This window comes from Leuresthes tenuis, unplaced genomic scaffold, assembly GCF_036924035.1.
Source record: "Leuresthes tenuis unplaced genomic scaffold, fLeuTen1.0.hap1 SCAF_24, whole genome shotgun sequence".
Classification (NCBI taxonomy): domain Eukaryota; kingdom Metazoa; phylum Chordata; class Actinopteri; order Atheriniformes; family Atherinopsidae; genus Leuresthes; species Leuresthes tenuis.
In genome coordinates, this window is record NW_027325378.1 from 20,060,366 (window position 1) to 20,073,352 (window position 12,987).

The 12,987-nt window shown below is 41.7% G+C and overlaps 1 protein-coding gene across 4 annotated transcripts in view; it reads right to left on the bottom strand.

Moving 5' to 3' along the window:
• Window positions 1–12,637, bottom strand: part of mkxa (mohawk homeobox a) — a 30,276-nt gene extending 17,639 nt beyond the window's left edge. For 2 of the 4 annotated variants that reach the window (XM_072378843.1, XM_072378842.1), the window contains exons 1-5: window positions 12,568–12,637; window positions 11,063–11,340; window positions 8,772–8,931; window positions 5,746–5,899; window positions 1,819–2,190 (exon numbers count right to left, since the gene is read on the bottom strand). In XM_072378843.1, coding sequence (XP_072234944.1) covers window positions 1,819–2,190; window positions 5,746–5,899; window positions 8,772–8,931; window positions 11,063–11,238 — 862 coding nt within the window. In that variant the 5' untranslated portion in view covers window positions 11,239–11,340; window positions 12,568–12,637. Of the gene's footprint in view, window positions 1–1,818; window positions 2,191–5,745; window positions 5,900–8,771; window positions 8,932–11,062; window positions 11,341–12,567 lie in introns of those variants that run through there. The other 2 variants (XM_072378841.1, XM_072378840.1) reach the window with 1 other exon arrangement.
• Window positions 12,638–12,987: the final 350 nt, after the last annotated feature.

Consider the following 12,987-nt stretch of genomic DNA (forward strand, 5'->3'; position numbering starts at 1 on the left):
CTCTCCCTCACACTCACATAATATGAAACACATTTGCCCATAAGAGACACAATAAAACCAGCTCTTCCCTCCGTCACTCCACCACCTACACCTTCAAATCCGGCCCCTCCGGGTTCCATCCATGCTCAACAGAAAGTGAAAACATTACTGTTGGATAAGAAGTCTGTCTGAACAAAGGCTCACTGTTCTCAGCTGAGGCAGACAGGCCTGACCTTGATTGTTCACAGCTCGGACACGCTGCAGGCGGAAACGCCGTGCACACAGTTGTAGCATGCAGAGTTTTTGATTTGGAAAGCCTCAAACTAAATTCAAGGTTGACGGAAAATCCACATAGATTATATCACTGTTAAACTTTTTAGCTGGATTGGGGTAAAAAAGGTTCCAGTAATCAGTTTGAGTGATTAAAAAGTAATTAGTAACCAGAAAAGGGACTTATGAGTTAATGTAATGTGAAATTAGTTTCATTGTGTAATATGTTTTAAATAAAAATCCTCTGTAAAGGTCCACCCTTAATAATGATGCTTCTTTACACACTGAATTCAATGACTAAATAGAAGACTTACTCACTTCAAGTGAGAAGACTGATGGGGGAGACAGATACAGATGTATAATTATATAAATAATATATAATTAATAATCATATGATTTGTGGCTAAATTACACTTCTATATAATACAGCCTATGTAAAAAATCCCTTTGCACTCCAAATAAGAAGTATTTACTCATTTGAACTTTGACTTAGTTTTAGCTCATTTAAAAACAAATGCATAAGCTGAATCTGACTTCTTTTAAACTTCATCTTGCAAAAATGGCTTTAATTAAAAGTCAATGCGGCAACAATTTCAAAATACTTTTTTTTTTCCGCCATTGCAGGATTCCATCTCGTGCCATTTCGTGCCAAAAAACTGTGACACAGTGTAACATATTGCAAAGGAATATGAAAACAACAAGGCAGAGATAGAGCGGATTAAACAACAGCTACTCCCAGACCAAACAGACTTCATCTTGCTATGATGGGTGTTTTCATTGTGGAGGAAATTAACTGCAGCGAGCATCTTCTTATAAAGGAAGAAAAATTAAGTGGATGCATTAGCAGCACTGATGCATAGTAGAAAAGGCAACCTTTTAAGGTAATCTTGCCTTTGACTAAGATGCAAGGGTTTGTATATAAGAAACTGGGTGTTTTCTAGTTTTAGTTTAAAAGTGATTATCACTGTGTCTAAGAAAATAAATATACGCTTTTACAACTCACACATGCGTGCAACACATATGTTTTGGCCCTGCTCTCTCAGCAGGACTCCGTGGCAAGCCTAAAGGCATGCCAAACAGTAGCCTGAAAAAGAACATGTTCTGCACGACCTTGTTGTGTCTGGCCTGTTAAATCCTGGACAGAGGAGCTGGCTGGGGCGAATTCCATCTCTACTTGGCTGAAGTAGGTGAAAGACAACCAGTGTGCTTATGTGTGTGAATGTAAACGGCTTATTGTTCTGTGGATACATGAGTGTGGATACACTGCACCTTGTTTAAATCTAATAAAACAGCAGTCATAAGAACCAGTTTCAACTAAACAATCAACACGTTGAATGAAAGTTGAAGAGAGTGCAATGGCAACAGAAAAAGTACAGATTTGGTGTAGTTCAGACAGAGGGAAGAAGACAGTCAGAGGGGCAGACAGTTGGAAATAATGGACCAGCTGCAATAATTAAAACAAAATGTGCAGCTGAAGAGGACAAAAAAGAACAAAAGTGAAGGATGTCGCGCACGCGTGTGTGAGTGAGCCTCTTAAAAGGAAAGAATGCAAGAAATGTGGCTCCTTACCAGCCCGATAAACAAAGTTTGCCTCAGCCTCAGAGGAGGACGGCGAGAGCAGCTCATCGTCATACTCGTTGGAGCTGAAGGAGCCAGAGTGGTTCCTCTTGCGAGCGTCCATGACAGCGTTGGCCACCATGACGTGTCGCAGGGAGTCATTCAGGTAGCGGTGCAGTAGACTGCTCTTGTACTTGGGTGGAGACACGTAGTCCTCTGCCAAAGAGGCGGCTTCGGCAACAGACCGCAGCCCTGTGCCCATACCCATACCCATACCCATGGCCATGCTGACCATAGAGGAGCCCTCCTTCTTGATGACGCTCTGGTACATGGGTTTGTTGAGTTCTTCAGGGCTGCTCTGTGTTCTCTGAGGGTTGTCCCCATCTGCACCGTCAAGGCACAAACATATAACGTTAATACTTTTAAAGGAGGGCCTTTTCAAAAACAAAAGGTGTGTATGCTACACATTATCACATCCTTTAACTGCTGTGTTAATCTGTTGCTCAACTGCAGCCTAAAACCGTTGGCAATAAATAGCTTTTGATATGACACCCCATGATTCATGTGTCCACCTCCAGTGGCAATGCTACTAATAAGATCAATATGTCAACTCATGCGTAACATACATGGGTTGGATGATTTCACCTTTTTGATATCTGTTATGAAACTGTTGAAACTGTTGTTTCAAATTTCTAATAATTAAAAAAGTGTGTACAGTATATCTGCGTATATATGCGTTTAAACCTCTGCAAAAGTAATACCCCGCAGAGAGCAACCCAACGAGTTCCTGATGGTCACAGCTGATGAGTGGGAGGATAGAGCCTATATGGATGCTGTTATACATGTTACATGGATGTTCTTTAATTGAGAAATTAGTGATAAAGTAAATATTTGTCAAATGCAAAAGCTTAAAGATCTGTTAAAGCAGCTGTGGATAAGAGAATAACTCCTCATGATTCCACTCATTTTTCAGTTTTATTCATGTATTGCCAAATCACAACATGTTCACTTCAAAGAGATCATAAGTGTCTCACACCGGCTTTCTGAAAATAGAAGACAGCAGATCTGTATCTCCTGGTACTTTAGATGGAACACTGAAATGCCTCCAAATACACAAAATTCTCTTTTGCTGTAGTTAAACATATTTGCAAAAAGCATATCGGATCAGATTTCATGCAATCACAGCCACAAGCGAGACATGTCACATGTGCTGTTTAAGCTGTTTAAGAAAAAAGACCAGCTTCTTCTTCACCTTGCTTGTGTTAACCCCCCAATAATTTCCAGAGCCCCACCCAACAATATACCCAGCAGGGCTCACGTTTCTGAGGCTACGGACGGTGCGCTGCAGATTCAAAATAGAAATCCACAGGTAATGTGCTAATGGCTGGCTTTGCTTGTGATATGTCTTGTAACACATAATAAACACTAAATGAAAATGTTAACTAGATGAAAAGTTGATTTTTAGCAGAGGGGGGCTGAAAGGCTGACAATATCTCAAGTGCAACTGTACAACAATATAGTGATACATAAATGCTTATTGTCAGAGAGACAAGAGAGAAGTTTTACTCTCCCTCTGCATCTATAACCAGGCCACTACATTCAGGCCAGGTTGGTTTTCACATGGCTATAATGTCACCCAAAATCAATGACATTTCCATCAGTGAATATTGTGCTTTAATTATTTTCTCACTTCTGTTCATCTCCCCTGACTTGTACTCTGGTTATTTTGAGCTAATCTTGAATCCAAATACCAGGGCAGGGAGATTTCAACCTGGCACTCATGCCCTCCTGTTGGCACCTCCTCAATAGCACAAAGCCCAGCCGAGACTTAAGACGCATTACAAAACCATAATGGATGGCAGTCGATTTCCTCTCCATCAAAAGCACATTGCCACTCCATTCCCCCAGCAGAAATAAATAATTTTCAGGGTGCTCTGCAGCTGACGAGATTGAATTAAAGCGTGGGTTCTTACCTGATGAAAGAAACAAGAGACAAAGAGACATAAAACACCCTACCGAAAAACCAGATATCCTCTGGCAGGAGGGAAATCAGGGAGAATTCACTCAAGATAGTGTCTCTGCCAAGACTGTAATTCTGTAATTTGGGTAGCTTGGACATTTGATTCAGTCTGAGCCAAATCCAAATTATAGCTCCCACATATCAGAAACACATGTCTCTCCTCTGGTACTGTGGAATTCTGCATTTCTGACGATTCACAATCTGACATTTAATTTTAATCCCATGACAGTGTCTTTCCACATTTATGTTTGTCAGATATTTAAATAAAACTTTTTACACCATCATGACAGCATGTCCACTCCAGATCCCATGCTGAACACAGCCTTTTTTCCCCTTGGATGTACTTCTCCAGCTACCAAAACAAGCTAGACCATTTTAGGACAGTAAGAGGAATGTACACAGGGTCAGTGGGATCATATCTGGCCCCAGAAATAGTCTCTGGAACAAAAGCATAGGCTTAAAAACATAATAGAAGGCCTTTCAGCACATGGGTCAAAAGTGGGAGCAGGCTGCGGGTAGCTTCATGACCATAATGTGACAGGGAGAAGAGTCAGGGAGATATACGGAGCCTCCGGTGGTACAGTGGCCTGTGGCAGATACAAAGCAAACACCATGCACACATTCCTCTGTGAGCCACATGCTCAGCTTCTCCTTCTCTAAAACTTAATTAGAGATTCCTGACACCAAAGTGCTCTTCCTTACTGTTCAACCTTTTACTGCTTCACTGCAGAAGTTTTATTTTTCATTGTTTCCTGACCTTGTTTTTTGTGCTGTCAGTGAGTAGAAAAAGCCAGTCTCTCCCTTGAGAATCAGCATGTGTGCATGTGTTTGCAGTAAATACACAGCAGCCAGAGAGCTACTCATTTCCAATTGTAGGCTGGGAGGCAGAGGTTGCCTCAGCGGGGTGTCTTAATGACAGCGTGTTGCAGCTCACCGGCCGCTGTGTCTCTCGGCTGTGTTTATACACACCCAGAACATGGTTCTGCACAGCATCAGCCCACTCTGGAACAAACACAGTGGGAGATGGCCTGACCTTTTGGCCAATTTCATGTCAAGTATGATGCAAGAACATTTTCCTGATCACTCAAAATGCATCAGGTTCACACCAGGTTATGTTACTAACTGATAATGACAATAGTAACACTAAAGGTTTAACTATTTTGACAAAGGGTTGGTTTGCACACTACAGTTAGTAATCACAGCATTACTTGTGTCTGATTGCGTATCACTTAATGATATATTTCTTCTACACTTTCCTTGGCTAACAGGCAAGGTTTCAGGATACCTGTGACACAGGTGCCAGCTTGCAGCTCGATATTAATACGCCTTTATTAGTGGTGAGTTTCAGTGTAGAGTTTGGAGCTAAGGTTATTTGTGAGTCCAATAAAGAATACAGAAAGCTTCTCAGTGAAAACAACATGAATTTAAAGGGACAGAAATCCAGGCCGTGTGTGGGAAGGAGTGCTATGTAATAGTATCTCAGCTGGAAAACTGCTGTAAATCTACAGAAAGTTAAGAGACTCAAGTGACAGTGTATATACAGACTATTGGCAAAGAGGACAATGTCCAATTTTTTCACTGTTTTGTTGTAATGCAAACACATGAATGCATGTGCAGTGCAGAATTGGTCTGTTCAATATGGAGCAAAAGCAACACATCAGGAAAGTCCCACGTTCCTATTTAGCGAGTAGCACAAATTAAAATGCAAAAGAGTATTATGTTAAAAAGAAATGCTATTCTTAGTGTGATTACAACTGGCATCTGTTGGTAAGTGGCATAGTATGATGTGAAAAAACACTCCATGATCATTGCCTCGTGCTGGGTGGTTCTTTCACCTCTTTACCATCATTTACTGCATGTACAACTGGTCTAGTTGGGTAAATACAGCTGCTTTTTTAGCTCACAAATGTTAACTGTACCTTCTGAGCAGCTGTCATCACTGCTGACGCTCAGCCTCTCTGCATTGCCCTGAACATATTTGTTGTAGAGTTTGATCCTGAGGGCCCAGCTCAGGTCTGGCTGCCTTACTGTGTTCTTCAGTCGTCTCCTGGCATTGGCAAACCAGTTGGATACCTGAGTGGATGTGAGAGAAAGGATTACAGGGAAGTGGGAATGCGTAGCAAATAGAAACATATGCTGATATAATAGAAAGATGTGCAGTTTTGTATCCAAACTATTCCATATCCAAAGCAAAACAAAGTCTATCCTCTGTGAAACCTTCTGCTCTCTGCCTACCATCATTCTCATTCAAAAAACCCAAGAGAGACTGAGGCAGAAGACAGAATCAGAATCAAGTTGCAGAGCCACTCTCTGAATCCGAGCTTTAAGAAACAACCCAGACATGCCAGAGAGACACCCCAGAATACATCTTCTTTGTATCAACGCCATTCTGAAACAAATGCCGGGCGGGCGTCGAACGCAATGTTTTATTAACTAATGTTTTGACTGAGATGCACGTCCCCTGTGCTTATTCTGGACTTGCACAGCCTCCCTCTAATAATACACTTTTTTCCAGCGCTGTCTTCAAGATGCAATAAAAAAGACACTTGAGCCGTCGCTCTCCCATTCACTGGGAGGAGAGACTATTAGATGTTATACTAGAATAACCTTTCATGCTCAATAGATTTCAAACGGCTTATGAAGGCACAGAGACAGAGGCCTTATGCTAGAGTACTTATTTTTCAGATCCTCTCTTTCAGTATCGTGTTTCTCGTTAACTAAGACCATCCCACATCCTTTTGTCTGGAGCCCAGTGCTGTGGCACACTGGGGGAAAAGTGGCATCTAGTGCATATGACTTGGCCAGTGGGGAGGGGAGGTAAGGGGAGGCGAGGTGAGATGAGGCGAGGCGTGGAACAGCACGCCAGTGAGGAGTGGAGGAAGGACTGCTGTGAGTGGGATGAGAGAAAAGAGAAAAGATGGCACGCCTGTTCAGATGACACCCAGAAGGATTAAGAAGAGGAGCCAAACCGGCCCTTTCACTCGTGGCCTGTCTGTACTGTATGTACCGAAGAGGAGACAGCATGCCGACACGGCAAGGGATTTCAACAGTGATGGAGTGATGGCACTCGGTTGTTAGAACAAACTGAAGGAATAAATCACCATATTTACATGGAAAATGGTGGGCTTTTTTGGTAAAACATGGCAGATTTAGTTGCTTTAAACACCTGGTGCCAGGTGGGTGTTTCCAGGGAAAAATGCTTTGGAAGTGATGCATTCAACATCACTGGCAGCCTTAACAGTGGTCTGTCTGGACTAAATAGTGGAAAATCTGGGCTGTTCTCAGCCTTAGTCAATGAAAAGTTTAAAAAAAATACAATTAGCCATCATTTTTACTTATAGTAAATTGGTTTTGTTATTTTTTTCTTTAGGCTATAAAAAGTCAGATAAAAGTACAGCATGGTCCCAGAAGTTTTTAAAAATAATTTCTAATAACTTATTTTGCTATAACAACTGCTCAAAATCCGGAAAAATATTATTGTTATATCCTTCAGAATGGAAAAACAAGATAAAGTAATGCATTCATCTGCTACTATCAGTGTCAAATATATGTCACTTGACTTTTCAAGAAAACTTTTTGACATTCAAGCAGCTGTTTTATTATTAGACTTATCATCTCAGCAACACAAACTTCTTCAGCAGAGGGCCAATAAAAATAAATAAATGAAAAACTTTAGAACTCCTTTCGGGTGGAAAATTTGAAAATAATTCACTCATCTGTCCTACAGCCAATTTAAAAAAAAGTCTAACTGACCTTTAACACTGCTGATGGTATTTGGGTGTCAGCTTTAAACGCATGCGTGTGTGAGGTTGCGAGCGTGCGCTCGCAGTGCAGCATCCCGGAGTCCAACACAAAGCATTCCTCCGCACTCTGCTTCGCCCTCACCAAAACAAACAGTTCCACCGGGCCCCAAAAATGAGAAGCAGATTAAGCTCTGTGGCCGTCGGCCTGAAAAAGCCGCTGCAGACTCTCTGAGGCCGTATCAGTGGCCTTGTCAGCCAGATGATACTGTGCACACACAGCTGCACGTGCCAGACACAACACACACACGCATTTGCTGGATTCGCCTCACAGTGGTCAGTTTGTCAGCTGCTTCAGTAAAGTCGTTAACTGAACTCTTGTCCATCGTCCAAATAGAGCACGTTTACAAAACAGATTATTTTATAGATCAGCGGTCATGTGTCATCATAAGAACTAAGCAGAAAGCAAAAATATCAGAAACGTTTAATCATGAATGAAATATTTCTCTATCTTTTGTATGTAAAATTGAATAGTTTCACACCTTGAAACCTCTGAATTTCATTTATAAGGAAAAATCTAATCACTTCTGAAACGTAATCAAACAAGAAGACTCCTATTTTTTTTTTTTCAAAAGGTTCATTTAAAAAGGAGCCACTGGGCAACTCGACGCCACATTTTAATTTATGATACATTGAGTCTCATTACTTAGAAAAAAAAAAGGACATGAAATGAGCTTCAGTATTTGGAAGAAAGTGAAAATAACAATGAAAGGTTTCAACTGTAGTAAACCAAACTATATGAAAGACAGTAGGGCCCGAGCAGGAAATTTAACGATAAATGAGAGAACTTAACAGCAGACATCTATCATTTAGACTGGTCATATGCCAAATATCACGAGGGTTGTCGTCTGGTCATTTTCCTCTGGCGCTGCTAAATGAAGGAGAGCAAACTACCTGCTATGGCATTTGGAAGGCAGTGGAAGCAAAACATTTCACTACTACACAGGTGCTCCTGTCTCCAAACTGCAAATACAGGCTAAAACCCATGTTTTCAGATACGATTACGGAGACTCTAAACCTAAGAAATTAAATATCTAATGTAAGGCCAGCATTAGACTGCATGAAAAGTAAAAAATACCGCACTTTTTTTTTTTCTCTGTCACCTTACCAACAGCTTAAAGAAAACCACAAGAAGGCAGGCTCACCTGGACCAGAGTCATTTGCGAGCCAAGTGCCAGAAGGATTTTCTCTGTCTTGGTCGGGTAGGGGTTGTCTCTGTGCTTGTAGAGCCACTGCTTAAGAGGCCTCGCCATGTCCTGCAGCGCCTGGCGCTTGTGTCGCACTTTTCCACCGCTGGGACGGCCTCTGTGGGGAAACAGATACAGAATGTACTCGAATACTTTTGGATGTATTTTTTGCATATTGTTTGGCACATTTATCCTTCGAAAATGAATTGGTCTTTAACTCCTAATCTGCTAGATTACCTTGTAAGTGTAAGGCCCATCTGTCAGTAACATCAAGTCCTCTCTGGATAACATGTTGGTAAACAGTGCAGATTAAACTCATTTTCTCCAATTGAAAAGTGATAGGCTGATATGATTTGTTCTTAAAGCTGTATGTTGTTTTTTTAAATTAGCCAAACAATGTTATGCAGCTGCAAACGGAGCCCTGAGAGGAGCAGCATGTTTTCTGAATTTGTTAGGCATGAAACAGAGAGTTGAACACAAATCAGCATGCATTTTTCTCACCAAATGCACTGCAATTATGCTGAAAGAAGCGAAGAGTGAGAAGCTAAAGCAAACACAGTCAGCGTGACAAAAGGAACGAACTGATAGTTTATTTTTTAGTGCATGTCCCACAAACCGCCTAAACTCTGCAATGAAACAAACAAAAACATTCTGCTTAGGCGCCAAATTTTTGCCAGACCAACTTTTCACGCCGAGGAGAAATGGATCAAGAACAATGTAGCTGGGTCGATGTTACAGCCAAGCCATTACACAAGGGACCGACAAAGAGCCGAAATGATACCGTTGGTTTCCCTTTACAAAAAATCACGGCAGGGCGACATGGCTCATGAAATATCCAAATGATAAATTCTTAACTTCTTTTTCGTCTCCGCAACTCTGAGCTACAGCAACTATAGCAAATTTTAAGTTGTAATAAAAAATAAAAAAAACACATAATGAAATCACTATTAATAATTAACATGACGATCCACCAAAAGAAGTTCTAAAAACTTTCTTCCTAAAGTCAGTCTGAAGGAATCTGCTGGTTTTCCTGAGCTGTGAAGGACTCAGTCTCACCTGTAGCTCCAGTTTTCTGAACCTGTAGATGTCAGTGTGGTGCTGCACTCCGCTTCTTCCTTTATCTCACGAAAAGGCTCCACTGACTGCAGATGTAACATATTTTAGCCTAACCTCAACGTCTGCCTGAGGTTCATGTTCTACAAATATTTTCCTTGTAATCTTGATCTCTATGAACATCCTAAAGGACATTTCACTCCGTGTTCTCAACTTTTGATTTCCACTCACACACACACACACACCTCTGTTTATTAATTCAATGTTCTTCATTTGTACACGTTAAAGTCAAATAAGCTCACATAATTTTTGTTCATTTTTCCATCAGCAGGCTCCTTATGGTGACTGCTACCCCTCTACTCTTTGTCATACAGTATGAGCCTCATAAAGGTGCAAATATAAGCAATGATCATGATATTATCTTCCACCTGCTTCCCATTACAGGAAACAATACAAATATATATATGATATATGTATATTTAGGTTTTTTTAATAGGTCTAGTGTGATGGGCTAGACCACACAAAGAGCTCAAGGGTGGATTTATTTATTGGAAACAGATGGGAACCTCTGAAAGACACGCTACTGAGCAATGTTGACCTACTTATTAATTTTAAGATTAACTGTGAACGTCAACATCTAAACGAGGGCCAACTTGGGAAATATTAATTATTTTAGATTATGTGGCAGTAAAGCCACGCGACAAAAATCAGACTGAATGACCAAATTTCCCCTTCAGCCTTGACGTATGAAGCACTGGAAGTGACAGTAGTGATTGTGGCTATCTTAACCTTGCAAATGTCAGATTTTGTGCACGAACTCATAATCACGCACGCTGCAGAAACTGTGCGATCAAAGCTGTAATTCTATGAGTAGATCTACTAAAGCTGCAGGTGGCCATGCATGCATATAAATCAAAACTGTACTATTTGTATCATGGAGGTCCTTTCGAAGTTGGATATTCAGTTTACTTTTGTCGCCCACAAGCTGAAAAGGTAATCAGAAGCGTCTTATAAAAGGGAGCTGTTGTTCACGCTCTTGCTCTTCCGCGTGAAACAACAGTGAAACAGTTGAAATGAGCCAGAAAACGTTGCAGATATGCAGATATCCTCATCAGTAACAGCCCGGGGGTCTCCAATTAATCCACATCCACACACGCTGACCTGCAGTGTTCAACTTAACAGAAAGTCTCACATACCCGCTCCGCCTGTGCCGGATCGCCTGGTTGTCTCTGATGCTCTGGTTGCTGGAGAGGAGGTCTGGATGTTGCCCGTCGATGACTTCGAGGTAATTTCTGCTGCTCATTTCCACCTCCTTCGCTTTCTCCTCAAACAGGACCTGGCTGCTCAGCTTGTTAAACACAATGGTGTTCATCTTTGGCCACGCGGTCCAGCAGTTTCTCTGGTGCGTAAAAAAAAAATCAAAAAAAGAGAGGGGAAAACTCCTCGGATTGCTCACAGTGTCCCAGTGTCTCTCCTGTGGATGAAAATTTCAAAAGAGAAGTGTTTACATGTCGCTCAACAGTAAAGCGGTGGTGATGTAAGATTCGACCTCGGAAAATATGTCAGCTTCAGATACGCATTTAATGCTAGTTTGATATGAGTAATCTCTGATCGGCATCTGTGCCGACGCTTTGTGCATGTTCACGCATTTACACCTGGCTACATACTGTACAGCAGCCTCCAGACTGTCCCTGCGTTAACAGGACTGTTGTTATGCGTCACCACAGCGGTGCTCATTGAATACAGCTGCAGCAACTCAGTGTTTGTGGAAACTAATTACTTTTAGGAGGGGATGAAAACTACATAGATAAATTAATCAAATATCCCAATAGATTGTTTGGTTATTCGCACAACTAATCGGGTATACATTTCTGGAAATAAGCGATGACTAAAACTGATGCGTTGGTGGAGACAGCAGGTCAGGTATTTCATACTGTTACACGTGCGCAACAATTCCGCGCTGCAATAAAAGCCTCATATACGAGAGAAATGATTTTCTCACACAGCATGAAGCATAATCTATATTTGAAAAATAAAAAATCTGTGTAATTCAAATTGACTGGAAACAATGCGGAACAACTGTGAAGTGACTCGACATGCTTGGTGGTTTGGACTGTTTGGACAATTTACGCTTAAAAAAATGTTTTCCAGTAGAATTTTAGAAGAAGCATCTGAAATATTTCTCCTCTTCCTCCTCCTGCGGTCGCACGCCTGTAAGCCATGAATGGGTTTTTTATTTTTGGGTAGAGCTTTCCACGTTTTGGATGCAAAACAAACAGCATTACTGACTCTAGAAATGTGGCGTGTTTTCCCCCTTATCGGCTTCAATTTAGATTTTTTTCTTTACAGGTTCAGTGTCACGGCAAACGACGCGATGTGACGGTTCATCACCAGCAGCCTGCAGCGAAATATGCACAACTGTCCCCTGAAATAAACTACCACCGTGCTTGGCAGTGCCGTTAGAATCCATGGATCTGTTCAACGTTATGTCCCGCTATCTTATCTATATGAACTGAATGTCGTTACAGCCTAAAGAGCCATGGGAACTGTGTCCTGCGCAATTACGCTGGATCAACAAGCTTTAAGAGCGTCTATCCTCCGTTGCAGTTAAAACTTTAATAACAGATTTGCCCATTCAGCCTATCTGTCCATTCCTGAAAGAAAAGGCTAATTAATATGTCAGTGTATTTCGGTCAGTTACCTGGCCCGGGTCCCTCCTGCGTCTCTCTGCTGTGTTGAACAATAATCCTGTTTCCAGTCGCCCATGCCCCGCTCACATGTTCCCCTCCTGAGTCTCTGAGCTCTAACCGCACGGACCGCCGTCTCCTCCTCTGCTTTATCCAGCGGCCTTCGCCGTCCGCCCGGGACTCTGAATATCTCACCCTGCTCATGTTTCCTCGCACACAGGCTGAGCCTGCGAACATACTGTTGATGGTTTACGCCAGTTCTGGGGCAGAGGCCAGCAGAGGGAAGGAGAGGGAGGGAGGCATCACGCTGTTAAGAGTAGGCTGTCTAAATGAGTGAGTAGATGGTACATTCTGAAATGTTATTTAGGACTGTCAGTCTGTGAAAACTCCCGTCGGCTGATGTTAAGCCTTTTCTAGTTTAGATATATTAAAGC